Source organism: Epinephelus fuscoguttatus, linkage group LG2, assembly GCF_011397635.1.
Source record: "Epinephelus fuscoguttatus linkage group LG2, E.fuscoguttatus.final_Chr_v1".
In the NCBI taxonomy this organism is placed as follows: Eukaryota; Metazoa; Chordata; class Actinopteri; order Perciformes; family Serranidae; genus Epinephelus; species Epinephelus fuscoguttatus.
Genome location: NC_064753.1, coordinates 44,085,165 through 44,112,834, shown reverse-complemented (window position 1 = coordinate 44,112,834; position 27,670 = coordinate 44,085,165). Strand labels below are relative to the sequence as shown.

At 39.9% G+C, this 27,670-nt stretch overlaps 1 protein-coding gene across 1 annotated transcript in view; it reads left to right on the top strand.

Moving 5' to 3' along the window:
• luzp2 (leucine zipper protein 2) overlaps positions 1 to 27,670 on the top strand; it is a 257,615-nt gene that overhangs the window by 164,504 nt on the left and 65,441 nt on the right. Inside the window, exon 6 of the mRNA XM_049598772.1 lies at positions 22,071 to 22,133. Within this exon, the coding sequence (XP_049454729.1) occupies positions 22,071 to 22,133 (63 nt within the window). The remainder of the gene's footprint in view (positions 1 to 22,070; positions 22,134 to 27,670) is intronic.

Here is a 27,670-nt window from a genome sequence, read left to right as displayed (position 1 = left end):
GTGTGATAGCATGTTGCAAGTTCAGGAGGCTGTCAGTTGTAATCCCATTTTTCATTTGATAGAGAGATTTTATTTCCCTTGTAAATTCACCTCACTAATCACAGTTGTGGACTTAAACTATTTAATTACTTGGGTCCGCAGGTTGTCTTGTGCATGTAGAACTTGAAGAGGCTCTAAGTTTTATAATTACAATGTATAAAACCCAGACTTTATAAAAATAATGGACTTAGCCACAGTGACTCCTGTTGTGAAGCCTCGAGTTTGGCATTTTGGCCATCACCATCTTGGCCTTTTAGAGCCAGACGTGACCATTTTTACATCTGTACTTTGATTGAACAGAGATCTGATTGTAGCTATAGTCTGAGATCTCACGACTTGCATGGACTGAGCTGGGAAGGAAAGCTTTCATGTGCTCTGCTCCTCTCACTTTGAATAACCTTCAAAAAAAGATTTGAAACTACATGAACTGGTCTCTCCGCCTGATTTTGAAACTCTCATAAGTACAAGGATGAATGAGACGGTTGGTTCTTGTCAGTGTGCGTAGGTGTTCTAATATTTCTATATTTTACTGTATATATTTTATGTTTTTTACTGTGGTGTTTGGCTGTGAATTTTTTTGTATGCTGCTGTCTTGGCCAGGTCTCTATTGTAAAAGTAAAAGAGGTTGTTGAACTCAACAGGAATTACCTGGTTAAAGACGAGTTAAATAAATATAATTTAGATGAAAGGGTGAAACTAACCCTAACGCTAGCTGCAAGCTTGGTTAGCAAGATGCTGTCATAATGCTAATTTTCACAAAATAAAAACTCTTTTTAGAGGACAAAAATGCTCGTCATTAACTGAAATTACACTAAAACAGCAACAGCTGTGGCCTCACTACTTGTCAATAGTTGGCACCCACCTGCCACTCAAAATAGTGGCGCCCGTAATTGTGTGTAAGTTTAAGCCTTAACAAAATTTAAACAAGTGAGTTATATATAAATTCAACCTACCTACAGTTGTTATGAACAATGACATTAACTAAAGAGCCCAAAACCATTATTGTACCAGGCTGTAAACATGTTTGTTTCTGCTGTATAATTGAGCATTTTAACATGAGTGTCTATAAGGACTGACTCGCTTCTGGAGCAAGCCTCAAGTGGCCATTCGAGGAACTGCAGTTTTTGGCACTTCTGCATTGGCTTTATTTCTCAGCCCTGGAGTTTGCCACTTGGTATAATGTGAGAATAAATTGACAATGTAACAGATGTTGCTCGTAGTGATGAGCCTATAGAGAATTGTCACCCAAGCCTGCAGCTTTGCTTTATAGTGAGTTTCACTTCATTGTTTTCCTCTCCCTGTTCTTATGGCACCATTTTTCTGCCATGCCAGGCAACTGTTTGCAGCATAAAAGCTCCAAAATCCCACCACACACTTTCCTCAGCACCAAACATAGTGAACATATTGGCGTATTTAGCAGTGTAAGAGCAAAATATTTCCCTCAGGAGTTTGCAGAGACCACAAACTGAGTTAAAAGAGAGTGAATATTTTTCTGAAACATGACTCCAAATTACTGATAATTTTGCTTTGTGGATCATATTTTAAAGGAGCAGTGTGTGTATAATTTGGTTGCAACTACCAGTGAGGTAGCAAATTGCAACCAAGTGAATACCTGTCCACTCAATACATGCATAGAGAAACTACGGTGGCCTTCACGTAACAAAAGTGCAAACGTTAGTCTAAAGCTAGAGTTTGCTTATTCTCTGTTCTGGGCTTCTGTAGAAACATGGCAACACAGCACAAAGGACTCTGTGAAAGAGGACTCGCTCCATGTGGAGATATGAAGGGCTCATTCCAGGCTCATGAAAATACAGTGATTCTTCATTTCAGATAAATGTACACTGATGAAAGCATAGTTTAAATCAGACACACTGCACATTTAAAAAGTGATTATATGTCAATGTTGTGTTCACGGCTTGTTTCTGCTGCCCCCAAGTGGCCAAATGATTCAGGTAGAAGATGTTTATAAACCCAGCATTACTAAGTTTTTCAAATAAGACTATTTTTATTTTTTACATGTGATTCTGGCAGAAATCAGTTGGAAAAAAAGTAGTTATTCATTTAGTATGTGCATTAATGTGAAGTACTTTTAATGATAATGATGACTTAATGACTATGATTTAATGATGACGTTTTTATGTTTGTGTTTTATTTTGTTTCAGTAGTTTTGTCTCTTATTTTGTTTACTGAAAATAGTTCTTACATATTGTTTACCAAAACAGTGTGCTTGCAACACAGTAGAATGTGCTAAGTACATAAAAAAATGATCTATCATGCTTAATAGTTAAAGAATAATAGGTAGCTAACTGATGACTCCACTGAACAGAAGTCAAGTGTTGACTCCTGTTCTCTATTTTCTTCTTGCAAAAATGTATTTCTTTTTGTTTAAGAGATAAACACCTTTGACTCCAGTGTCATGCAGTATAAATTACATTATTAGTCAGCTACAGAATTTGTTGTCACATTTCTTGGTAACAACAGCGAAGTGCCTCACTGAGTACATAAAGTTAGTTTACTTTCTATGTGATGTATGATGGCATATTTCTAAGCAAGTACATTAGACTGGTATTCAGTGGTAATAAAGTATTATACTGTGCTGTATGCACCATTTAAGGCCATTATAAAGCATTGCTCACTTCCATTGAGGTAGACCCAACATGTCTCTTAATGGAACACACTGAATAGAATATTTGTTAGCCTTGTGGCATCAGAATGGCTACATTAATATGACGCTTTAGAAAGTGCTTTTCAAGGTTTTTGCCACTCATTCGGCCATTTATGCACACACTCACACACTGGCGATGGCCTGACCTCTCAATTTGAAGTTAAGTGTCTCGCCCAAGGACATCGGCATGTGGACAGGAGGTCATGAAGATCAAACCACTAACCCTCAGTGAACGATCCACTCTACCTGCTGAATCACAGCTGCCTCTGCAGAAGATTATTCTAACACCATTTAGCATAAATTCTGCCATCCACAGATAATTTATTGTTTAGAATAGTTTTAAACAACCAAAGAAATGCTCAAACCAATAAATAGGTTGTCCCTAAATGTTCTAAATGGCTCTGAAAACGGATTTACTATTGAAAGGTATCCAGAGCAGGCCTCCTCAAATCACCCTGCTAACGGACAGTGCATCATGTGGCAGTGTTAGGTGCCAAAAAATGAACATTGCCTACATTTAAACATGTCAGTAGTCTTTCATTAACTAGCTTTAATAGATGTGTCCAAAGGCATTTTTCCCTTCACATCCATCCACCTTTGTGGTTCAGCTAGGTTTCACTGTCATTCCAACTTGTTAGAGTTGGTGAAAAAGGGACAAGGTTTATCCAACATTAGCAACACATTATTAGCTGTTTCATAAGGTAGTCAAGCCATGTTATCTACTAAAGTGCATTAGCAGAGGAAGTGTGTTTGACGAGCAAAGTCATCGGTGAATAGGTACGCTCTAGCTGCAGGTGAGCAGCTTAGGGGTGTGACTCATTTGCATCTTAAAAGGATAGTGTACCCAAAACCACAAAATATCTCCATACTGCTCGTCCGTAGTGATCCAAGTGTCCTGAAGCCCCGACATAAAAAGTTGTTTGGAAAAACATCATTTAAACTCTGTTTTTAGCCTCATTGTAGCCTGTAGCTCTGACTGCTTCTGTGTACACTGAGCTCACGTGTGCACGCTTGCGCGCGAGACCAGCGAAAGCATATGGACACACATGAAGGCACTGCCCATGTCTCACGGTCTCGCGCAAGTGTGCACATGTGAGCTCGGTGCACAGAGAGGCAGTTAGAGCTACAGGCTACAATGAGGCTAAAAACAGAGTTTAAATGATGTTTTTCCAAACAACTTTTTATGTTGGGGCTTCAGGACACTTGGATCACTACAGACGAGCAGTATGGAGATATTTTGTGGTTTCAATTATGTGTTTTTGGACGTTTTAATCTGGGGTGCCCAGCCTCCATTAAGTGGAGTTGTGCTGCTACCCCCTCTCCCCTTGGATCTCCGCAAGGGATGTGAGGACTCTAAAACTTCACCTGAGCCTCCCTTGGCATATGGGTGAGTAGATAATGGCTGAATTTTCATTTTTGGGTGCACTATCCCTTTAAGTGCTATATCATAGGCAACTGGACTTGCTTGAATTTCTTGAAAACGTTTCACCTCTCATCCAAGAGGCTTCTCCAGTTCCAACAGAATGGTGCAGAGTCACAGGCTTTAAACTCTGTGTGGGTGTGAACTCTTACAGAGTTGTTGAAGTCACATGTGAGTCATCGACTCACCCGGCCATCATGGGTGTCAGACACACACGATGACCCACACAGAGTTTAAAGCCTCTGACTCCACACCAGTCCGTTAGAACCGAAGAAGCCTCTTGGATGAGAGGTGAAACGTCTTCAAGAAATTCAAGCAAGTCCAGTTGCCTACGATATAGCACTTAAGACTACCTTGACCTGGAAGACTGAGAATCTTCACCAACATGACTAATTTGTACATTCATAGATCCACACATACCTAATAAGGCAAAGGTGTGGAGTTACAGCTAAGCCATTTTCAGGTATGAAGGTATTTCATTCGTATAAAAAAAATTCTAAATATGTCATCTTGTTTAACAGAGTTGTGTTTTTAGGGATTTAATCAATGCCCGGAGAGGAATTTTAAATTTTCCTTTTTGAAACTTTAATGAGAAGAATTTAAGATTCAGTAATTGAGGCTGATTAAGACTGTGAACATAATGTCCAGTGGGCACAGACCAACCTTCATCAGTTAAAACTATTAGAGCTGCAGAGGAATTATCCAATTAAATGGACTTTGATCACATGCATTTTGTTCCACTTCAATTCAGAGAGTGAATAGCAATGTTTGGGATCCATTGTGTATATCAAGGTTTGATTTATTCAATTTGAAGTAATATCAATTTGTCTAGGCATTCTTCATATTTTACAGTTGTAGTGCTTCAATTAATCTCTCAGATAATTCCCTCTAAGCATTAGAGGCTTCACTGTCGTCATTTCCGTCTGATTTATCAGATTGTTCTGCCGTTTTTGATTCAGCTTCAACAAATACAAGGGATGACAATGAATTAAATGACCAGAAAAGATTCGTGTTTAGGTGGGTGGGTTACTGCAGAGATGAGCTGCAGCTCTATTATTATGCTGATAGTAATTCAGACTACTTCACATAGAATATTTCAACTCTTTGAAACGCCAGTCCTTCCCAATTTCCCTGTGAGGATCAATAGAGTTCATCTAATCTCTTTTCTTCGAATAGCCCGAAGCCTCGTCAAGCATCTTACACAACTACTCAACAGCTATCCAATGAGAAGTGCGGAGAGGCGATGTCTGGAGAGAAACACTGAACAGATGCATGTGGTCAGGTCAAATAAGGATATGGACAATATTTCCATCAAATCAAAATCTAATGCATGATAATAATACAGTGGTGGATCTGGGGTGACAACCTAATTTTATCATTTCTGAGAAAGACCGATTACTTCTTTCAGTTATTCTTTTCTGTGCAGCATTAAGTACATGCTCTAATAGTCTTGTTCAGTGGTGAAAGAACTATTTTTTACTAAAGTACCAGTAGCAGTACTGCAGTATAAAAGATTACGAGCAAAAGCCTGATGTTGAAATTTAACTTGAGTAAAACCCAGTAGTGTTATTGGCAAAAGTATTAAAAGTAAATGTACTCATAATTCAGAAAAAATTGCTCCACTTTGAGTGTTATGCTACTATATAGTGTTCTAATAGATTACTACTGATGCATTCATTTGCAAGCATTTTATTATAGCAGTTGGTCTAGGCACTACCTAATATAGCTACAGTACTGTTGGGTAGTTTCATCTAAAACAATTGTGTATTTTATGAGCTTATCAATCAATCAATTATATTTTATTTATTTGGCACATTTCATTCAAAGTAATGTTAATTTGCTTTTACATACAACACGTGAATAAAACAAATTAAGTCTTGTGTGTTTTCTATGTACAATCTTGATCTGTTAAAGGGGAATTTCGGTTTATTTCAACCTGTCTCCTATCGTCCTAAATTTGTTTCAAGTGACTAGTGACGTAAAAATAATAGTTAGCATGTTAGCCGTTAGCCTAGATACAGCCGGGGCGCATAGTAGCGTCAGACCTGTTAAAATGTTAGTGAACGGGCAACCTTCAAGTGCAAAGTTAGTCCACTAAACAAGCTTTTTTTCCACAAAGACCGCCTCATATCGTTAGGATAAATGTCAGAGAACATATAGAAAACGACATGTAAACGTGTTGTCTTACCTTACCGGTGTGCTGCCATGTTTGTTTACCATTTAACTCTGCTTTCCAAAGCATGGCCGAAATATCGCGATAACAAGCAGCGATCTTATACTGTGCCTGAAATCTCACGAGCTCTAGATAAAGCCCAGCTGGATACTACTCCAGGTGGAGGTGTCTTGTCCTCAGTCACATCCAGACCTTGAAAATAAGGCTGCAACCGGTCCCATTCCTTGTAACAGAGGCATTCCTCTTCTGTGGGCACTGGGGTACAGCATTCACAGGTACACCACCAATCTCCAGAGCTATGCAGCCTTGCAGCAGCCATTCCTCCTCTCTCGTCCTCTACCTGTTGCGCCTCTGTCTCTCTCCTCCTCCGTTCTTCAATTTCACGAAGCTCTTCGTCAGTGTATTCTGGCTCAAATAAATAAGGGTGGCCATCAAACTCTGCAAAATCAAATTCCTCCTCCACAAAGTCGAAGTCTGGCAAAAAGTCAGCCATTATTCTATAAATCTTTCATAAAATAAATGAATGAACTTTTCAGGCTACTGTCCGGTTCTGCCTTGCAGCTGTTGCTGCTTGTTCTCGCGAGATTTCAGGCACAGTATGAGATCGCTGCTTGTTCTCACGATATTTCGGCTGCGCTTTGGAAAGCAGAGCTAAATGGTAAACAAACATGGCAGCACACCGGTAAGGTAAGACAACACGTTTACATGTCGTTTTCTATATGTTCTCTGACATTTATCCTAACGATATGAGGCGGTCTTTGTGGACAAAACAACTTGTTTAGTGGACTAACTTTGCACTTGAAGGTTGCCCGTTCACTAACATTTTAACAGGTCTGACGCTACTATGCGCCCCAGCTGTATCTAGGCTAACGGCTAACATGCTAACTATTATTTTTACGTCACTAGTCACTTGAAACAAATTTAGGACGATAGGAGACAGGTTGAAATAAACCGAAATTTCCCTTTAAGTAACTGCAGCTGAAAAATAAATGTAATGGAGTATAAAGGACAGTATTTCCCTCTGAAGTGCGGTGGAGTAGAAGTATAAACTAATATGGAATGGAAATACTCAAGTAAAATACAAGTACCTTAAATTTGTACTTAAGTACAGTCGCTGTGTTTAGTTTAATTCTAATTTAAAAGCAATTTATCTTCACATTCAGTGGGGAACAAACCACTAACAATACAAATACAAACATATGTTACATAACAGTACATACCCATATAAAACAAACAAACAAACAATCAAACAAATAATCAAACGGGGGCAGGATCAGACATTGACACTCATCTTGGAGCAAATTCTTGAAGTAGTTCCACTTAATCTAGTATGGGGTTAAAATATTACCTTATTGTGTCCCATAGTCCCTCTAACCCCAGATCTAGATGCCATAATGTGGCAGCAGCTCATTCCATCCCTATTACCCCTACAAATTCTTCTAACCACCTGTTTTGGCTAAAACCGTTTGGAGTCCTGCTCTTCCAATTCAAAACAATCTTCCACTGAGCAGCGAGACAACCCAGTGTTACACATCTTATTGTCATCACAGATAACCAGTCTGTTTTGTCTCTTAGTATACACAGAATAGGACATTTAGGAACAACAACCTGAAAGGTTTGTATGAGTGAGACACTACATTATAAAAAATATATATACACGTATAGATACCTAAATATGTCAAGTTATTAAAGTGACAGTTTTTAACAGCGCACAGTTGTGCAGGACTAAATGATTCATTTGAACCTTAAAACTTACTAAATCTCTTGTGGAGTTCTTCAATGATTTCATAAATGGTTTAGCTATTACTGTAAAATTTAACACCTCCAAAAATTAAAAAAAATTAAATTAAAAATATCACACAATCAACACTAGTTATTTAACAAAAAAAAGCCACTGTAGCCACTCATTGCCTGTGGATGGCACAAGTATTCAAATTGCAGCAGCGTTTACCTTCTTTGCCTGTGGTAGGTGACACTGACATGTCTGCATCTACAGGTCTAAATTGCTGTTGTAATTTCTTTTGACGGGTGGTGCTGGCTGGCATCTTAAGAATTAGTATGGCGACGACAAAACAGCTCCCATTTGTTGAGAATCTGCAACCTGCTAAATGTGAATGTGAGAGAAAAGTGTTATTGAAGGTTGTGATTTTAGGAGGCTAAAAGCATAAACTTCTACAAGTTTGACAGATTTTTGGCTCATTTTCTCACACCTCTGGATTTTCCCTCAGTGTCTTGGCACAGCATCTTGCCAGAGGATATGACATTATAGCGAAACAATTCATAGCAATTTTTAGATTTTGCAATATTCTGTTCACATTAACACCCTCTCACTGGCCTCATTAGATAAGAACTTAACGGGTTCAATATCTTGCTCAGAGATAAATTTAGTGGGCTGAGAGCTTTGGGATATCTCACAACCACTAGACCACCATGTTTTCAATGCACAGTGCATGCTTACAGTGTGTATATGATTATGTGTCAGAACAATGAAACTGTGACAGGAAAGCAATCTTTTCACTTACCCATAATCCCCCCTTTGACCTCAAGAGTCCTTAAGAAACTGCCAGGATGAGTCCGGCTCAAGCTGCCAAATGCCTTGTATCATGTCTGGGGGTATGTCATATTTAATAGCTTATCCACAGTGAACATTTGCTTTGCTAATGCCAGCAATATATGGCCTATTAGATGCCTCAGACAGCTACATAAGTGCAGAAGCCCTGCTGCAATTTTCTTGCAATATGAGTTTACTTTTTTCTTGCTGTGAGGAAGCAGACAGGCCTGACGGACTGTACGGACGTTGACTGTAATTGATTATGTTGTGTGTGGAATCTGCTCATTAATATATGACAGAGGCTGTCAGACTGCGATGTGTGTTTTTATTTTATTATATAAATGCATTCTCTAACTGATAACGAAAATCAAGATTGAGAGGAAAAATATCATTTGAATAAGAGATTAAACTGCTTCATAAATAACAGCTTTTAATGGGCAGGAAAAAATAAAACGATGGGGAAAAGAAGAAGATCCCCGAGAGTTATCTAATGTTAATTATTCATTGTTAAGTTTTTGGATTTTTATAGCTGAGCTGACATTGAAAGACAAGTTTCTGTTTTTGAAGACCTTTTTTGGAAGCCCATTTAACATATGCCAAAACTTACAGAGTGGAAAAGTTGAGCATTTTCTAAATTATTCAGTCTCGTGGGTCCATGCACCATGAGGTGTGGGATTATTTAAATTCAAGGAGTCTCTTGTGTGATATGCTTAAGTTTGTAGCTGTTATTATGGATGACCCCATGACTTTTAATCTAAATAAACTACATGCAGAACTCTAGGGCTGACTCCTTATTATCGATCAAAAATTAGTTGACCAGAAAGGTCATTCGTCGGCAAGATTTCATTGGTTGCTTGGTCACAGGAAAAAAATAAATAAGCAAACGTCAAACTCTATCAGGAGCTGCACCTTGTCAAAATAAATCAAACCTATATGACTGGACCATGTGGGAATTTAATCTGAAAGGACAGACACAGGAAGTGTCCACGCTCAGCAGTCAGACAGGAGTCAGGTTCATTTCCAGGGCTGGTACCTGCGGTTATTCCACAGGCTAGTTAATAACATGTCGGGCAGGAAATCCAAAGTGTGGGATCATTTTGAGAAGGTGAAGGACGAACCCAAGGTGATATGTAAACTCATCTTCATTGGTCGACTACAAACATGATGTATCATCTGAAACATGGAAGTAGCTACATGCCCATTAGCCCACAGCGTCATTAACAGGCGGCTCGCTCAGTGTGTGACGTGCACTTGGAGATAAAATATAGGCCTATATTAATGAAGGTTCATTAGTACGGTTTTGTATTTCTCTGTAATGTAGCACAGTGTTAACAATGTTACTGATACTATTCTTTCTCACACCTTCAACTCAAACCATTGTGTTACCCCGCCCAAAATCTATCCTTTAATAATTAAATATACATCGTAAACATGTGGGTGACTTGTCGACTAATGGCCCTAAATGACGACTGATGGTTGACTAGGAAAATTCTTAGTCGGGGGCAGCACCAGAAGGAACTCAGACATAGGGAAAATAATGTGCATGGCTTTCCAAAACTGGTGTCTGATGCGTTATTAACTCCAAAAGTTTGACATCTGAACATATTCCAGTTCATAATTCTAACAATATTGCCATGGGAGCCAACCAGAACCACATGTACCACATGAATAAGAATGCACAACAGAGATCTTTGTTAAATGAAAATCAAAATAATTTAAATACTCCATTATGCTGCTGTTTCCCCTTCATGGCCCCAGCAGCTCAGCCTCGGATTCTTTCAAGGTCCATCTGCAGTGAAGTGTAGAAAGCAAGAACGACACTTTTCTACGCCACATTATTATCAGACATCAAATATCACTCCCACCACTGCGACCAAACAAAGTGAATACGAGACGTGCAGTTCAAAGCTGTTTCTCACACCAATTTCTACAAAGCCAAAAATAATGTGGCACTCTCAAGGTCTCACAAAATTCAGATTGCTGCCTGCAGGCTGAACAGGTAGTGCAGGTTTTATAGGCATGGGGAAGCTGGCTGAATTGTGATGGCTAAATTATTACATGAAACAAACACACTCAAAGAAAAATCAAACATCTTAAACAAGGGGTAGCTGCCAATGAAGCCTCTCGCCCACAACATCAATTCAGGAAGCTTTTGTTCCTTTGGTGTAGCTAAGTGTAACAGTGTCATGTGCTGTTTTCACTTCTTCTCCACTAAAGAGGATAGACGTTATCCATGATACATGTACACTTTGTAAGATAAAGCTCTTCTATATTTGATGTGTTGCAAAACATAAATCTTTGAAAAGTGTATTAAAAACTATACTGAACCTTTGGTGACAACATTTCACTGAAGAATGTAATTTATTTTAGCAGTATGCTATTATCTGCTGCTTTCACTGGCCTCCACTGGAAGCAGTGGCTCTGTTTGGGTCTGTGGGCACAGTTCATTGTGGCCTTTAATTGACACAGATAATGAAGTCATATTTTGACAATTGAGATGCCTAAGCTATTAAAGCAGTGATGCAACAGAAACATCTTGTCATTTTGTTTTCTTTGTCATTACAATGAAGCTTATTGACCTTTTAAGCTGAAATATGTTGTGACAACAGTCCCTTGCTTGTAGCACAACTGAGTGGTGTCAGGCCATGTGCACGTCATGGTTAGTGGGACTGTACTTGTTAAAATTAAAAGTGCCAGCTCTACCTGCGTTGCATTTTTGATGATTTATTTAACATCTTCCACCCCATCCCATCCCTCCCTACTATAGACCCATTTTTGGCATTTTTAGGGGAAACAACAGTATGTGCCACATAGAAGTGATATACATCATTTGAAAACTCAGAATCTGAAGATTAATTTGAGATGCAGCTCAGCACTGTGTGTCAAGTTTTCTGGTCATAAATATGTAAAAAACACAGTATTTTAGTGAGGCGCCTACTAAAACATTTAAGGTTAAGAGTGTATAGGAGCTAATAACATTATGATGAAAGTATATGATGGCCATTTCCACGCTCAGTTGTGTCTCACAAGTAGTTGCAGCAATTTTTGGGTTGATACCATTTCTTACACAGATCTGGTACTAAATTAAAGTATTTTTTTTACCACTCAGGGACTGATTAAAAAATGGTCAAAAATCCCTCCAAAATACTAGCTTGGAAATCCAGACCCAAATCTAGAAAGATTTAGGGTCTGGCTATGATTAATGCAAATGTTGGCACCAAGCATGCATGTGAAAATATCACTGCACGCAATTGGATAACACTACGACCAATCAGAACAATACACAGAGTGACTTATACGCTTAGCTACCAGCAGAGCTAACTGGTAGATTAGACTCTTGCCGTATCCGGTCAGCAAAACAGCAAAAATGTCCTTCTTGCAAAGGAAAGATTCGAGCGCCGTCTTCTGTTCCTCTTTTAGAGAAAAAGCCAAGTCTAACTCGTTCATTGTAGCGACCAAAGCCGTTTCAAACAACTGGTGTTCATCCGTAGCCATCTTGCAATGTTTACTGACTGATTCCAGACTTCGTTGTCGCAGCGCTGTCGTCATCTGTTTAGCTCGCCTCTGGCCCGCCTATATCAGATACACCGATGTGATTGGTGCAGCTCGGCTCCAACGTCATGGGTAATGAGCATCATTACTGATTGCCAGAGTGACTCGCTGAACAAATTCAAATTGTGCTTTCGCGAGAACTCTGGATTTCCAGGGTACCAAAATACCACATTAAGATACCAATACCTTGAGGAACACCACTGAAAAGTTCATGCTGTGATTTGGTGTCAAAAAACTTGTGATATTTGGTGATTTCTGTAAGAATTGCATTTTGCGGTGATTGGATGGTGATCACTCCTGTTCTGAAAACCTTCTGAGAAACCTCCTTATTGTCAATATACCTATGAAAGCCATACATCCTCTGAATGCCCGAGGTCTGTAGTTTGTGGTTGTAAAGTTTCATGAGGCTGTTATTATCTCAGAGGTCAGAATAGGTCATAGTTTGCCTGTATTGGCTTGTTTAGTTCTTGATTGCTAAATATGATGTGCTGATAAAAGGGTAGGTGTTATAAGCTGTAGCTTCAGCCCGCACCTTTTACGGACTGCAGAAGTATTAACGTTACATTCAATTATTTTATTGCAATGGTTTGTACTGTACTATTTAAGTATCTGCCATTTTCTGTGAGAGGCTGTTAATTAATACATGATGTTCTTATTTGTATTTGCAGACCAAAATAAATTCTAAATTCTGAATTTTACAGTTTCAAAAAATGGTCTCACTGCAATGTAATGGCTGCCATGCGGACCATCATCACACATGAATAACATAGGGAGCTTACTGAATCCACCCCAGTCTCAGCTTTCCAGTCATACCCTGTTTATGCAATGCCAAAACTGTTCAGGGACCCCGGTATGCAGAAATATTTATATACAATAGGCAAAAATAATATGTTTGCGCTACATGCAAAAAGTTGCATGGCACTAATATAAAGTAGGCATGTCGGGATCGGGAAGACCTGAGGTTACCTCCAGATTCTATTTCATTCAGATTATCTTGAGATGAGAGGTCAAGGGAACTCTGTGGATATGGACATGCCAGTTCTTCCCTCACTAAGATTTAGCCTAACTTCCTACAAGCTTCCATGACATGGCCCACAGCCCGCTGCAGCCACCAAAAGACAGCAATGTTGGCCAGGAACACCAGCGTCCCACACTGATTGGTAGAAGTTAAACGTTTTAATTGCAGAAGAGTCACAGCCGCAAGTGAGGAGGTCGATCTCTCCAGTTTAATACTGGAAACTGAATTTGTTCAGCATATAAAATATGCAATGTGGCAGAGTTAATTGCACATTACTGCATTCACACTCCATGGTGTTAATGTGAGAAAAGCTTGGCCAAAATAAAATTTAAAAAATGTGTTACCAGAAGAGTTGGTTACTGCCACTTCACAGTAAGGCTAAAAGGATCCAACACTGATGTGTGTCGAGCAGTGTGAAGGCTGACCTAGATGGACAGTAAATATCAACACTCAGGGGCTGTCGACATATCAGCACTTTATAATGTGTGAAAAATAACTGCTGCGTTGAGTCAGATAGATGTTTTTGGAATGCTGAAGTACTTGAGATGGTCAGTGATTGCCTACATCGCTGTATATGACTATAAACTGTTAGTTGACTTTATATCTTGTTTGATGTAACATTACTTAATTTTTTTACCCTCTGATGTTGATGTAAAAGAGAAAATAATGTGCATTTAAAATCATTACATTACCAAATGAAACCAGTGGTCCATTTTTCCTTTGTGTGATTTGTAGTCAAAGTGGGACTCCACAGCAGCTATGGATCAGTGATAAAGGCCATGTGGCAGACTGAGACATAGATTTTGTACAACTTATTTGTGTACTGTTGCATTTTTCTAAATTGAAAATATGAGCATCTTGCAAATGTAAAAATGTTCCTTTATTGTTTTCAGGTCCGCAGAATGACAGCGCTGCAGGAATAACACGTTGACACATGTGGCTCAGTGTATCACATTTTGCATAATGCACTGTGACATCTAAGCTCCAGAGGATCTTATTTTCCCTCTGAGTGTGTCCCGGGGCTAAACTACGTCACATTTTATGACAGCTGCCAGTTCTACATGTCCTCGAATGGTGGTCCTCCTGTAGGGGCGCGAGGAGGTGCACCTGTGAGGAATTGATACTCGGCCAGTTTCGCCTCACTGAATCACAAAACAACTGCCATCCCAGCTCATTACCTCTGCTCAGTGTGCATGTACTGTATGTGTTGGAGTACACAGTACACTGTACAGGTGTGTGTGGGAGTAAGCAGTGAATTGCAAAGGAAAGACAGAGGCCAGAGTGTGAGAAACTGCCACTCTTTGAACTGAGTTTTTGCTGCCTGCCAAATTATAGTGCTGTAAACAGGTTGACACAAATGTTAACCACATGGCAGTGCTGGAGGAAAAGTCGGGGGGCTCACCAAGTTCAGAGGGGTTGAGCCTCTGGGGACCCAAAATGTTTGTACAAAATTCCATGGTAATCCATCAAATACTCTCTGAGATGTGTCAGTCTGCACCACGGCTGCTAGCATAGATAGAAAAAAAAAAAAGAAGACAAATTGTTGTAACTATATACAGATGCAGCTGTGTTGTGAATGATTGTCAGTGCAGTCAGAATGTGCCATGACACAGAGTGAGAATTGTGGAGGTGGCCACATCATTTATAAGTAGATGTCAAGGGCCAGCTGGTGGATGCACACTCCCCCTTCTCCTTCTGTGTCCAAACTGTCCCCGTGGTTCACAGCCAACTCGTCGCCTCATAACATTGAGCTGTCTCCAACATGGAGCAGCAAATCTATCATCAGAGCACAACGACACAATATCCAAATGTGTTATCCCCACCTAAATTAAATTAATGTGCCATCTCTGGGCCATAATTGCTCGTGGCAATATCGTATTTTCAGAAATACCTGCTACTGGAGGTGAAAATGAACTCGCACTGGAGCCAAAAAAGCACTGACTGGGGCTGATTGTGAAGGACAGACTGCTGCACAGAAAAATTATTTGTTAAAAGAAATAGAAAAAGGAAAGTAGACGTCGGCCTGTATGAGTATTCCCCAGTCTGCGCTGTCTGCTTGTCTTTAGGTTTTAACTAATGAAAACAGTGTTGCAGATGTTAAAACATCCTCCAGGATCCCAAAAGAAATGTTGATCACATTATTAATCCTCTGTTGTGGTCATTAATTCGCCAAGTTTTAGCCATCTCAAGTTTTAGTTGACAGTGTACACAGTCCTTATTATTTTTCCTAATTGTGGTATGATGAAAACATCTCTCTAAAACATAGTCTACATAATACATCAGATTGGATCTCTGACATTTGCTGTTTTAATGAAGTGCATTGTGTGTCCGTCCAAAACTGGCTGTTACACCCCACAATCCTTTGGTGATGCTGACTCTGTCACACTGTAGCGTAGGGTAGCGCTGAACTGTTTATAGCCCAGCCTCGTCATCTCCCATGTGGATCTTTGCAGGGCTGCCTCCCACATAGCAAACACTATGAGGAGGTTTTCTGGTCCATTCGTTGTGCAGCTAGGAGATTACCGCCTTCTTAAGGCCCAGCAACACTACAGTCTTTCTTGGCGGTGCCCGGGACCACCCTCCTGGCATCCACCATCATGCTGTTTCAAAGTCTGTTACATCACACTCTAAGCCCATACACTGTAATCCCTTCACATGCAGAACAAGTGTGGAAAAGGGTTGCGTTAACTTGTTTATGTGGCACAACATACTGTATGGATCGTATAGAAGAGTGAGGCCCAAAATCTTCTGCAGGCGGCTCTCTGTTTCTGTGTTGTTGAATTAAAGCTTGTAAATGAATATACATTGCTCTCACTTGAGTTCTGCTGGATGGCTTTGAAGAATAGACCCTCGACTGCAGGTAATTAGCTCATTGATAAACCCATTAAGAATTTCAAATGTGTTGTTGAGTCAATGAAGAGCAATTATAAATCTCCACTGGTTGCTGTGATAAAGTTGCATCTAACTTAATTTGTTTCTTTAGATAAAAGTGGTACAAGCTGAGTTGTGATATAATTTCCTGCCAGTGTCAAATGTTACGGGATCACCTTTAAGTCCTCTCAGCCATCAGGATTGTTTTATATTCCCTCAACGCATTTTAAAGGGTAAAGATTCATTCATAACATGAGCTACTCAAAAAGCCAGACACCAGTGAAGTAAAGGGGCTTTCAAATCAGGGACCCAGGGATCCAAGTGCACTTAACCCTAATCACCAATTTGTTTGATTGGTGTGAACCCTGTGTACCGTACCGAGGCACGGTACACCAGTTTGTGCTGGATTCCACTTGAAAAGGTGGTCTCAAGTACCGCTCATGTGTACTCTGGTACGGTACACAGGTGTGAACACCATTTATACCAAAAACGGGAAGTGGACTGCTGTTTGACGTGACTACAAGGAGTTTTTAACCACTTATGAATTCAATTAAATACAATTAAATAAACTGAGGACAGTTTTGCTTCCACCTTGGACAAGTTAGAGCTCTAGCGGGAGTTGGGAGATGGGAGAGGGAGAGCTCCATGCCCAACAGCAGTAGCAGAGCTTCGCCTGACCCACCAGTCCCTGGACAGCAGGGACTAGTGGGTGCCCATCTGCGGCGCCGTTTTCTACACAATAGCACAACAAAAATGTCACGTAGATGATGACGCAAGTGTACTCAGCTTAGGAGCAACATTACTAATGTGAAAGCTGAGCGGCGAGGGAGTGGAGACGGGACAGTCGTACTCAGGCATGGTACAAATCAGTCGTACCTAATGTGAAAAAGCCTTCAGTCTCAACAATGTGATGTCATCAAGTATAAAGTCTGGAGCTGCTCTATTGACAGTGAATGGGAACCTGATTTGAATGGGACCCACAGAATGTTTGTTCCCAAATAAGCTTTATTCTATTGTAGTGTTCTCAGTTGTCAAACAGAAATGGCACCCATATACTCAAAACATTCCCCTGGCAGCTCCAGACTTTATACTACATGACATCACAAATTTGAGTTTCAGCACTCTAGTTTTTGGATTTGGGAGAGAGTTGTTCATGTTTACTAATATTTTTGGACTGTCTTAAACAATTGGAATAATAAGTATGAATTTTGAAAATCCCCCTTCAAGGCTCTGTGTTCCCTTTTCCTCACAGTCCCCCAGTTCTTCAGTAAACACTCACATATTGAAAGAATAATGAACAATCCATTCTCTTTAAACATCTCATTATCAAAAGAATACGATAGCAAAGATGCAACAGCTAAAAAGTGTCACCATGTAGCTCCTCCCTTTATTTTTGCAGCTACAACTTAACTTTGATATCACTCATTTTAAGCAGCAGTTTAAATGTGCTGCTGTTTGAGTGTTGCTGCAGTACAAACCCATAAAGCATGTACATGTAGGCGCTTATATATCAGATGAGATGGATCGTTACATGCATCATGCTGTGTGGTGCAGCGTGTTCCGTTCACCGCGTAATACTGTTTTTCTTTTTTTTGCACTGTAATAGCATTTCTGAGACAGTCAATCTAATTTTAAATCACAGTAGAGACTGTCTGCCTTGAATGACCTTCTCTCATCTGCAGATGCTGGAGACTGTAGAGTTTCAGTTCGTTCAGACCTCAGTGAAGCCTTCGTCATGGTTGATCGTGCTGTTTTATTGGGTCATCTCGAGATCTCGATGGGTACTTTGGGTTAAGCATTAAGTTGGTTTAGGACCATTCTTCCTAACAGATCATTGTCAATTAAAAAGGGAAATCCCTCCCCTTAAAATGCTGTTATCACCCCGAGGTCCTATTTTCCTGTGTCTTTACATGCTCCCTCTTGGCTGTGCCGTTTACTGACTTCCTTTAAAAATGTACAGCAGCGCATTTTACTCAAACTCAATTTAGAGAGAAGGATCATGGTAATGCTGCCTCTTAAGCCGAGCCTGTGCGTTATCTTTGACTGTGACCTTGTCTTTTAGAAATGGACTGCACTAAAGATAATGTTGTTTCACCATTGGTGGTTAAGTTGAGGCATGATTCTGAAATAATTAGATATTTACAAAAGAAAGAAAGAGATGAGAAGTACTTTTTAAGCCCCATTTTTCAATTCAGATATTTTATAAAGTGGAAACTACTTATAGTGATCAAAAAGCTTTTGACAGAATCATTCCTATACAAATGCTGAGGGGTGCTGTAGTATTGTCCCAACCTCTCACTGTTCCGACCTCTCATTAGTCCGACGTCCCGTTGTTCCGATATGTGATTATACTAGGCTATACTGTATTTGTGTACCATAGAGGATCAGCAAATGCAACAAAAGTAGGCTACTGGTCGAGATACAAGTGCCATAAAGAGAAGAGAGTGAAACACCATAACCTCCTGTTATTAACTCTGGGGTCGGGGTTGTGTGGGGAGATTTCCGCGGTGCTGAACGGCTCCCGGCGGGCGTATTTCTGCCTTGATGGTGCGCCGCGACCGGCTCTGGGTCAGCTGGGAAAGGCTTGAGGCGAAGCAGGCTCACGGCTTATGTGTTTGCCACTTTCTTTTTCATTTTAACCCACACCATGATCTTTTCCTGACCCTAACCAAGTGTTTTTTGTGCCTAAACCTAACCAGACCTTAACCACAGGGCATCATGATGATTTCAGAACAACGGGACTTCGGAACAATGGGTTTAATATGGTCGGAACAATGGGTTTAATGTGGTCGGAACAATGGGTTGTCGGACCAATGGGCAGACCCCATGCTGAGGATATCACTGATAAGAACTCTGGCCTGATACCTATACTGATGTTTAAAAGAGCAATTTGGCCAATAGCTGACACCGATAATGATGTTTTTTTGTTGGTGTTTTTTGTGGGTACTCCAGCTTCCTCCCACAGTCCAAAGACATGCAGGTTAATTAGTGACTCTAAATTGTCCGTAGGTGTGAATGTGAGTGTGAATGGTTGTCTGTCTCTATGTGTCAGCCCTGTGATAGTCTGGCGACCTGTCCAGGGTGAACCCTGCCTCTAACCCAGTGTCAGCTGGGATAGGCACCAACCCCACCCTTCCACCTCACAAGTTACGGAAATAAATGAATGTATGTGCACAAATTAATTACACTAATCCATGATATAACCCTTATTATTTGTGGGTGAAGATTCTCAAGCAAGTCCAGTTGCCTACGATATAGCACTTATGATAACCCTTATAACAACCTTCTTTCACATGAAGTCACCATATATAATATATCATATTGCTTCCATAACATCTGTGTTATATTGCTGCTAAAATGTCAACACATTTCACCTTTAAACTAGAATTAGAATTTATTCCAGTCTGCAAATAGAAATAAGAACGTTATGTAATTAATGTAAATAAAGTCACAGCTTCTCACAGAAAATGGCAGGTACTTAAATAGCACAGTGCAAATCAATACAATAAAGTAATTGTAAGGAATAACAAGTTAGACACTTTTGCAGTCAGAGTAAGGTGTAGGCTGAAGCAACAGCTTATAACACTGATGCCTTTCAACAACAAAACAAACAACTGTATTTATTTAGGCTTCTTCTACATTTAACAAGGTGGCATTTGAAAACATCATGAGATCGTTATAATTTGCCTTCGCCAAAACTCATTTTTACCAAGAGTGCATGAACGCATCATAATGTAACTCGACGCAACCTGACGACTAGCGAACAGCTAATATTAACTAGCTCTCTTGTGTTGATATCAACACTGATTTTTTGTTCACAATGTAGCATTATCAGGGAAGACAGGGATGTGTTGATGACGGCATGAGTTTATTGTGTCCTTCTGTCCTGACGGCGTCCTGGGGAAGACCTTTGTTTGTTCTATGAATGTTTTCCATTGTCCCTTGGATGCCTTTAGTTTAGAGCTGTGCTTTTTAGCCTGCATAAAATTGATTTGACATAACAGCAAAACATCTGCTGTTGCCATCAGTGAATGCCATCTTATTAGCAGATAGACCGATGGCGGTCAACGAGGCAAATGTCGGTTGATACCGACGTGCGGCCAGTAATTTGGTGCATCCCTACAAATGTTGTTTAGTAGTCACTTTAGATCTTTTTCATACATGGCAACATACAGAAAACAATTTAAAAGTATTACAGTATTTCTATTATTTTTTTACTTTGCTCCCATAATCTTTTGCCTCGCCGCAAGGTCGTATCAAAGAGTGTCAAATTAGGGAGGGACTAAATCTGCTGGGAGTCATTCTAGTTTTCCTCTTTTTAATACATTTAAAAGTAATGAAATAGGGAGGCAGTAGGCTACAGTGTATTACATCATACCTACCCACAGCAGTTGAGCAACGACTTCTGCTGGAATATGGCAACACTAATTGTGTTAGCAATAATTATGGCAATTTTTTAAGGTTATTTATGAATAGAATTAGATTTGCTCATGATTATTTTGGATGACAATTTTTAAGTTAACCTTTCTTATCAATATATTGGAGGGGCAAAAGAGACAACTAGTGTGTGTTGGGTGCTTGTGGAGAACGGGAAACAACAGGATCAACAGAAAGGCAATCCAGGCTCTCCAAAAAAAAAAAAAAAAAAAAAAACATAGAAAAAGTCAGGAGGAAGTATTAATGATGTTTGTAATGATATTGTAGCCACGGCAATTCAGGCTTTTCAAAAGAGCCAGCATGTTTTGACCACTGCAGGTCTAAGTCAGAGCTTTCAAAACATACAACACAGGTACGGCCCCACCTATATGGGGGCAAGAGCCAATCAAAGGCCATCACATGATCCATTTAATGACATTACAGGTGAAACAAATAAACAAAATGGAAAAACACAGAGTGACATGAAATAAGATACCATGACAAAATACATTTCAATATATACACACCTGTCTTAACTCATAGGCTGTGAGAAAAATGGCAAAGCTTGTAGAGAGTAATGACAAATCACAAGTTATTTATGAATATAATTACATTTGCTCATGATTACTTTGGATGGCCTTGCCGAGTTGCCTGTCGTAGCATAGCTATTTGTTAAAGTTTGCAATATATTGGAGGGGCATTTTGAGCATAACTGAATATTGCAGGGGGATATTACCCCCCAATATTTATTAAAATTACTGCCTTGCTTCACAGTATCCCGTCTGCCTCCAGCTGGCTACCTGAGGCTGGTGCTGTGTGCACACTGAAATCACGATGGGAAAAAGAAAGTCAACAGCTGGCATTTTTTCGCTTTAACAAGTCTCATGTAAATTATTACAACACATTGTATTGCTTTCCAAGTCAAAAATCACTCTCCAGATTGTTTAAAAAAGCGAGGATCTTAACTGGCACCAAACATGGAGACCCAGCGACCTAGACTCTGGCATCTCTCCACTGGCTGCCAGTCAAATGATTTTAAGGCTTTACTGATCACGTTTAAAGTTCAGTGGGGGTCTGGCCCTGAGCTACAACGCTGACCTTTTAGTTGCCTATGAGCCTGAGTGCGCTTTGAGATCCTCAGACAGGGCACTCCTGACTGCTCTCCAGTCTTGTCTCAAATCGAGGGGCAACCAAGCACTTTCTGTCAGCACTCCTCAACAGCCAAGTGCCCTGCTGCAGAAACACAAGCCCACTGAGTAAATGGTTCTTTTTATAAAGCAGTAAAAACTGTTACAGGAACATGAAGTGTATAACACAGGGCACACACTGATGGCATCACTCCTGTCTTTCTATTCTCTTTTTCAGAACAAGAGCTTGAAAACTAAACTACTCTCGGGACACAAACTTTGTGACGCCTATGCTGAGGAGGTAAGGATTTTCAATTAGTACGGCCTGCTTTATCACATACATAATTAAGTCTCAGCTGCAGCTACTTAATTGTTCATTGTTCATGGAATAGGTGCAAGTCATGATAAGATATGGCGGACAGAATTTTGGTTCTCTTGTGAGCAAGCAATGTTAACAAAATGCAAATTAAAACATCTAACCGGGAACATTTTGTCTTGTTCCTTAAAATTAAAACAAGTATTCACTATCATTTGGATCATTAATTTAACTGTGGTTAGGAAACTCTTGGTTGTACTTGCACATGGTGAAAGACTCACAGAAAGACCCACCAAAGGGTAAAAATAGTCTGTTCCTGTTCTCTCACTCCCTCTGTCACACACACACACACACACACACACACACACACACACACACACACACAGAAACTTGCTTGGTTTTGGCTGTCCAGTGAATCTCAGAACAACTTGTCTCTAACAGCGAGCTCTTTGAAGGCTGTACAGAGCAATCTGAGGGACTCAGGTTGTAGTGAGAGCAGCTTCAAGTACATTTCAGCTGTGTCATTTTTTCGCTGTCACCTACTTTTCCTCTTTTTCTACTTGGGCTCTGCTGCCAGTTGTTACGGTCAGCAGCGTCCACCAGGTTCACATCCTTAGAGAAGCCTTGAGCTGAGCTTTGAACTGCTGCTTTTGCCTTCCTGCTGACCAGTGCTCATGCTGTAATTTAGCCATGCAGGATCTTACAAGGCAGCGGCTCCTGCAGGCGTCCTGATGACATGCCCAAGTGAGTGCAGCTGCTGCTGTGTAATTGTGGGCTCAATAGTTATGCAGTTGTGCAGTCGGTGATTCCAAGCATTTGCTGTATCCAGGATACAGTTTGTGGAATGTGGAAGATTTTTACAACATAGCGTCCAGTGGTGATGCAGACAGGTTGATAGATGGCCACCTTGTTGTGCAGATTGATTTTTCCTAAGACAGACCCTGGGATAGTCCTCCCCTGAGGCAGCTGAGGCTTGTCTTGTCAATGCCACAGAAACTATAACCAAGGTTTTTGAATGACAGAACGATTGTTAGTTTGCATGTACGGGGGAAGTCAATGTGCCTCATTTACAAATGTATGCGTGGAAACATAAAATAAGTGCACATGCAAAATGACTGTCGCATTCTTGACACGTGATATTGTTCTTACGAACCTGCATATGTTGGTGAATCAAAATCATTATAAATTGACAGTCGCATGCTCGCTATCTGCCATCAGCATACTGCCACACCCCCATTTCCCTATATAAAGACATACGTTTGCCTAGAGGTGTGTCATGGAGCAAGCAGTGGAGTTGTCTCTACGCTTATATTAAGACCCTGACACACTAGTTTTGGGCCGTCAGTGAGCGTCCATGAATGTGAAGGCAGTGAGAAACCGCTGATGAGCTGTTCATCACTCCCTTCAAACATGCTCAAACATGGCAGCCTCTTATGTGCTCTCTCCTGAAAGCACGGACTGCAATATCTTCCAGCAAGGTGAGATATGTCACATTGATAGCTGCTTGGAGGCAGATCAGGATATTTATGTATCCTTCATGCCTTTTATTAGGCTACCAATCAACCAGTTGGCTACAAGTGAACATATGTGCAATATGTACAAGATAAAAACTGGAATACTCTGTTTTCATTGCTGAATTTTTTCATTAATAATTGATGAAAGGGTGTCAGTTCCATAGTTATTTCATTCATTTGACCAATGTAGTGGTAAATTAACGGTTTTAAGTAAAACCTTTTTGAATAATTACAGTTTCAATCTGCAATGCATTTAGTTAAAAGGTGTTTGGTTACACTTTCTATGACAGCCAGGCCTTTAGCATTTGTCGGTATGTATGGTCCGAGGTAGTGTTTGCAGAGTATGGACACAGTCAGCTAAGAAAATATTGATGAATCAAATATTTCTATTAAAACATTTGTATGCACAGTTTTAGTTTGTGAATGACACACATTTAATTGAAATTAATTATCTGTATCCTCAAAAAAGAAGAAAAAAAAAGTTCCCTTGAATAACGATCCACAGATCTTGATTAATATATCAGTGATCAAGTATCATTGATCCAAAGTGAAAACATGGAGCCATATCATCATTTTGGGATAAGCATGTATTTAGAAATTCTATGTCACTTTCAAATGGCACCAGGCAGATAATGGCAAGCAGACTAGAAAAAGACGCTGAAGATAACATTTACTCTGGAATAAATCAGCAGTGTGGAAATATTTCAGATTTCCAAGAAAATACAGGTGAACAGACTAAGCTCATGGCACAATTAAAAAACTTTGTTATGAGATGAAATACACAGAAAACGTGACATACCTGCCTGGCCAGAAATCTCACTCCATTAACTTCTCACTGTGACAATATTAGCTGCTCTACTTCAACAATGTTGGGCTGAAAAAAAAACATGCACGCAGGCTGAAATTCAACCATGGTTCTCTGTCAGGAGATGCAGTGAGTTAAACCAGCACTGAGTAGGAAAAAAGTATACATAATATGTGTAATTTGTTAAGTTATGGGTGGAGAAAGTGTGCTAGGCTCAGTTGCTTTTGTCTTTGAACCTTGACACTTATTACTGAGCTGAATTTGATACTTTTGTTAAATGATCTTGTTGTTAGTCCATGTTTTTTGAGCCAAGAAACCCTGAAGTTTCAGGAAACAGATCATGGTTTGGGTTATAATTAAAAGATTACTTCCAGAAAGGTCTTTCTGGAAGAAAACTCTGAAGGTTAATTTATCCCATGTGCTGTTTCATGTGTGCTAGTGAGTCAATCTAAAGTAAACTTTACTGCACTTAACCAGTTACAATCATTTACAATTATTTAGGCATTATTTTTTTGTTTTACAACCAAAAGCCAGAAAAGAAAAGGGTGACAGCTTCTTTTGTAACAGATTGTCTTAAATGGGCATATTGTATTGTCTCATGTTGATCGCACGCCCCTGAATTCAATTGATCAAAATCATATCGTGGCAGACTGTGATAGCAGCAAATATCATGTTGTTGTCGTCCATAGAATCAATATAATAACTGTCATGATGAAACTAGTGATTTACATCCGTACAAATTACTTAATTTACCTGCCCCCTGACTCTTTATCACACACATCTTACTTACGTACCTATAACATGGTCCTGTGAATATGAGGTTAGCCTTTCTTTCACTGACCTTCAGTTCTCAGTGTATTTTCCCATTGACTGTTTCTTTTACACTCTTTTTGAAAACCTGAAACATCACACTGTCAATATTTCCTGTCCAATTTGAGCACCTCTTAATTAAAAACCAAGTCTTGTTTGCCAACTGAGTGGATTTTCCCACAGAGCATAGTGAAGATTCAGTTTATTGGGTACACACAGCAGAAATTAATACAGTCTAATACAACAGTCCTGCAATAAATCCTCCCTTCATGAAGGTTATAATGTTCAGCTTTTGGTGAAACTGTTTTGCTGTTGAAACTGCATCACTTTTAGCTCAGGGTACCTAATTAACTTGTAACTGAGTGAAATTAGTCAAACAAATGCCAGCATAACACAGATTAACTTAACTAAAAGGTACAGTGACCAGATGTCCTGGTCTGTAGGGGATTGTCCCAGTTTTGAATTGGGTGTCCTGAGCCCCTACTAATATCTGTAAAACCCCAAAAAGAGTTAAAATTGTATATATACTTGTTTTGGTGCTCACATAGATGTTTATCATGTTCAATCCCACTCTTAATTACCAAAGGCAAAATAAAAACATAAACAGTGCACACTGCGTCTGAAATCAATACTCATTTGTCTGTATATGTGTCGATCAATCAACGTGTCCTTGTCAAGGCTGTCGCTATGACACTTGTGGCTCTTTCTCACAGAATCTGTCAGTATGCTAACGGTTAGATGTCACGCCAAAGAGACAGTCAGTCTTTTCCACAGACCTCCTGGAGGCTTAGTCCTTCCTTTGAAAAGTATCCTGCAATGAGAGTGCTGCATTCTGCACACACTGCAGGGGTAGGCTACAGTTTTGGTCGTGCGCTGTGGAAATGCCAGTATTAAAGACCCTTTTAAGATGGCCAAATATAAGTGGTGGCAACAAGCGAGGCAAACCCTGGTGACAGCCATCTGAGACGGGCAGCTCAGAAGGGGAATTCTGTGTAGTGAAGCACAAGCAGAGCTTTGGATCTGTGGACCGTATAGCTGCTGTTGTGTGTTACAGTGTTATTTGACAGTTTCCAACTAAACTATGTTTTGGTGGATTTTGGGAGACAAAAATATATTTTTTGTCTAATGAGGCGTTGTCCATGTGCTCAGTAGGTATGTTAAGCACTGAAATAATTGCCCCCCCATCTTAATGAAAATATCTGTGGTGTACACATACATGTGTGAGTCCATGAGCATGCAGTACATTTAGAGAAGCATTTCTCTGCAGGGTCTTTTCATAAAACTGAGCTGTCTATGTAGTAAAAAGATGCAAATACTTTGTGCCACATGACCAGAAAAAAACAGAAAAAAGGGGCTGTTGCGTTGGCTTTTGCTAAAGATGTAGAAATACTGTAACTGCCAGAATGTACTTTACTGCACTGCACTGGATCAATAAACGCTCCAGCTGCTGAGTGACGTAAATTTAGCTTGTCGGTTTTGACACGGGAAACAATATGGCAACTGGCTGGTGACAAAGAATCTCGAATTACAGTTAACAGTGTGCAAGAATATGTTTCTAAGAACCTTTGGGGCAAGAAAAAGGCAACACAGTAACAGGATCTTGGTTCATATTTGATCAACACTGCTGAGTTTTACCATTTGATCTCAGTTCTTTCAGCCTCTGTTTTTTCAATACAGGAAACAGTATGGCATGCACTCCTGTTCACATGTTCTCATATTACAGTCAAACATGGTACTGTAATATGTTTCTGAAAACATTTTAGGCTACGAATAGGCAATACAGTAAGATAATTTGGTTTATATTTGATTAGCACTGTCTAGTTTTACTATTTGGTCTGAGTTTGAGGGAAGAGAGGTATCTCTTTCGATCCGCTTCCATACACTTTGTGTTCGTGGTGGCAGGCAATATGAAAATGAGGAAGTACAATTTGTAGTTTGAGCAACAGCAACAAGAGCCGGTGGATTTGAGCTGGGAGATAATCAGGGAGACCTGGGTCATGGTAAGATGGAGAGAGGTTTACTATAGCATAGGCATGTCCAAAGTATGGCCCGTGGAACAATTTTACATGGCTGGCGTCTTGTCTTTCAAAATATACGGTATGTGTTTTCCTTATTCATCTCACGATAGCAGGTCTATTATACAGTTTGCAGACATGCACCAACTATGAGGTGAGAATGGTGAGACTTGACCTTTCATCCTCCACACCTCCAGACATTACTGACATTATACAGTGAGTAGATTAAAGCCTACAAGTGTCTGAAGTAGGGGTGGGCAATATATTGAAAATTTTTCGTCATTGTAATATCAACATAATTAGTATATTTAAATGTGCCATGCATTCATATGATGCATGTTGTATTAAAACAGCGGTGTTGGGTGATTTAACATATTT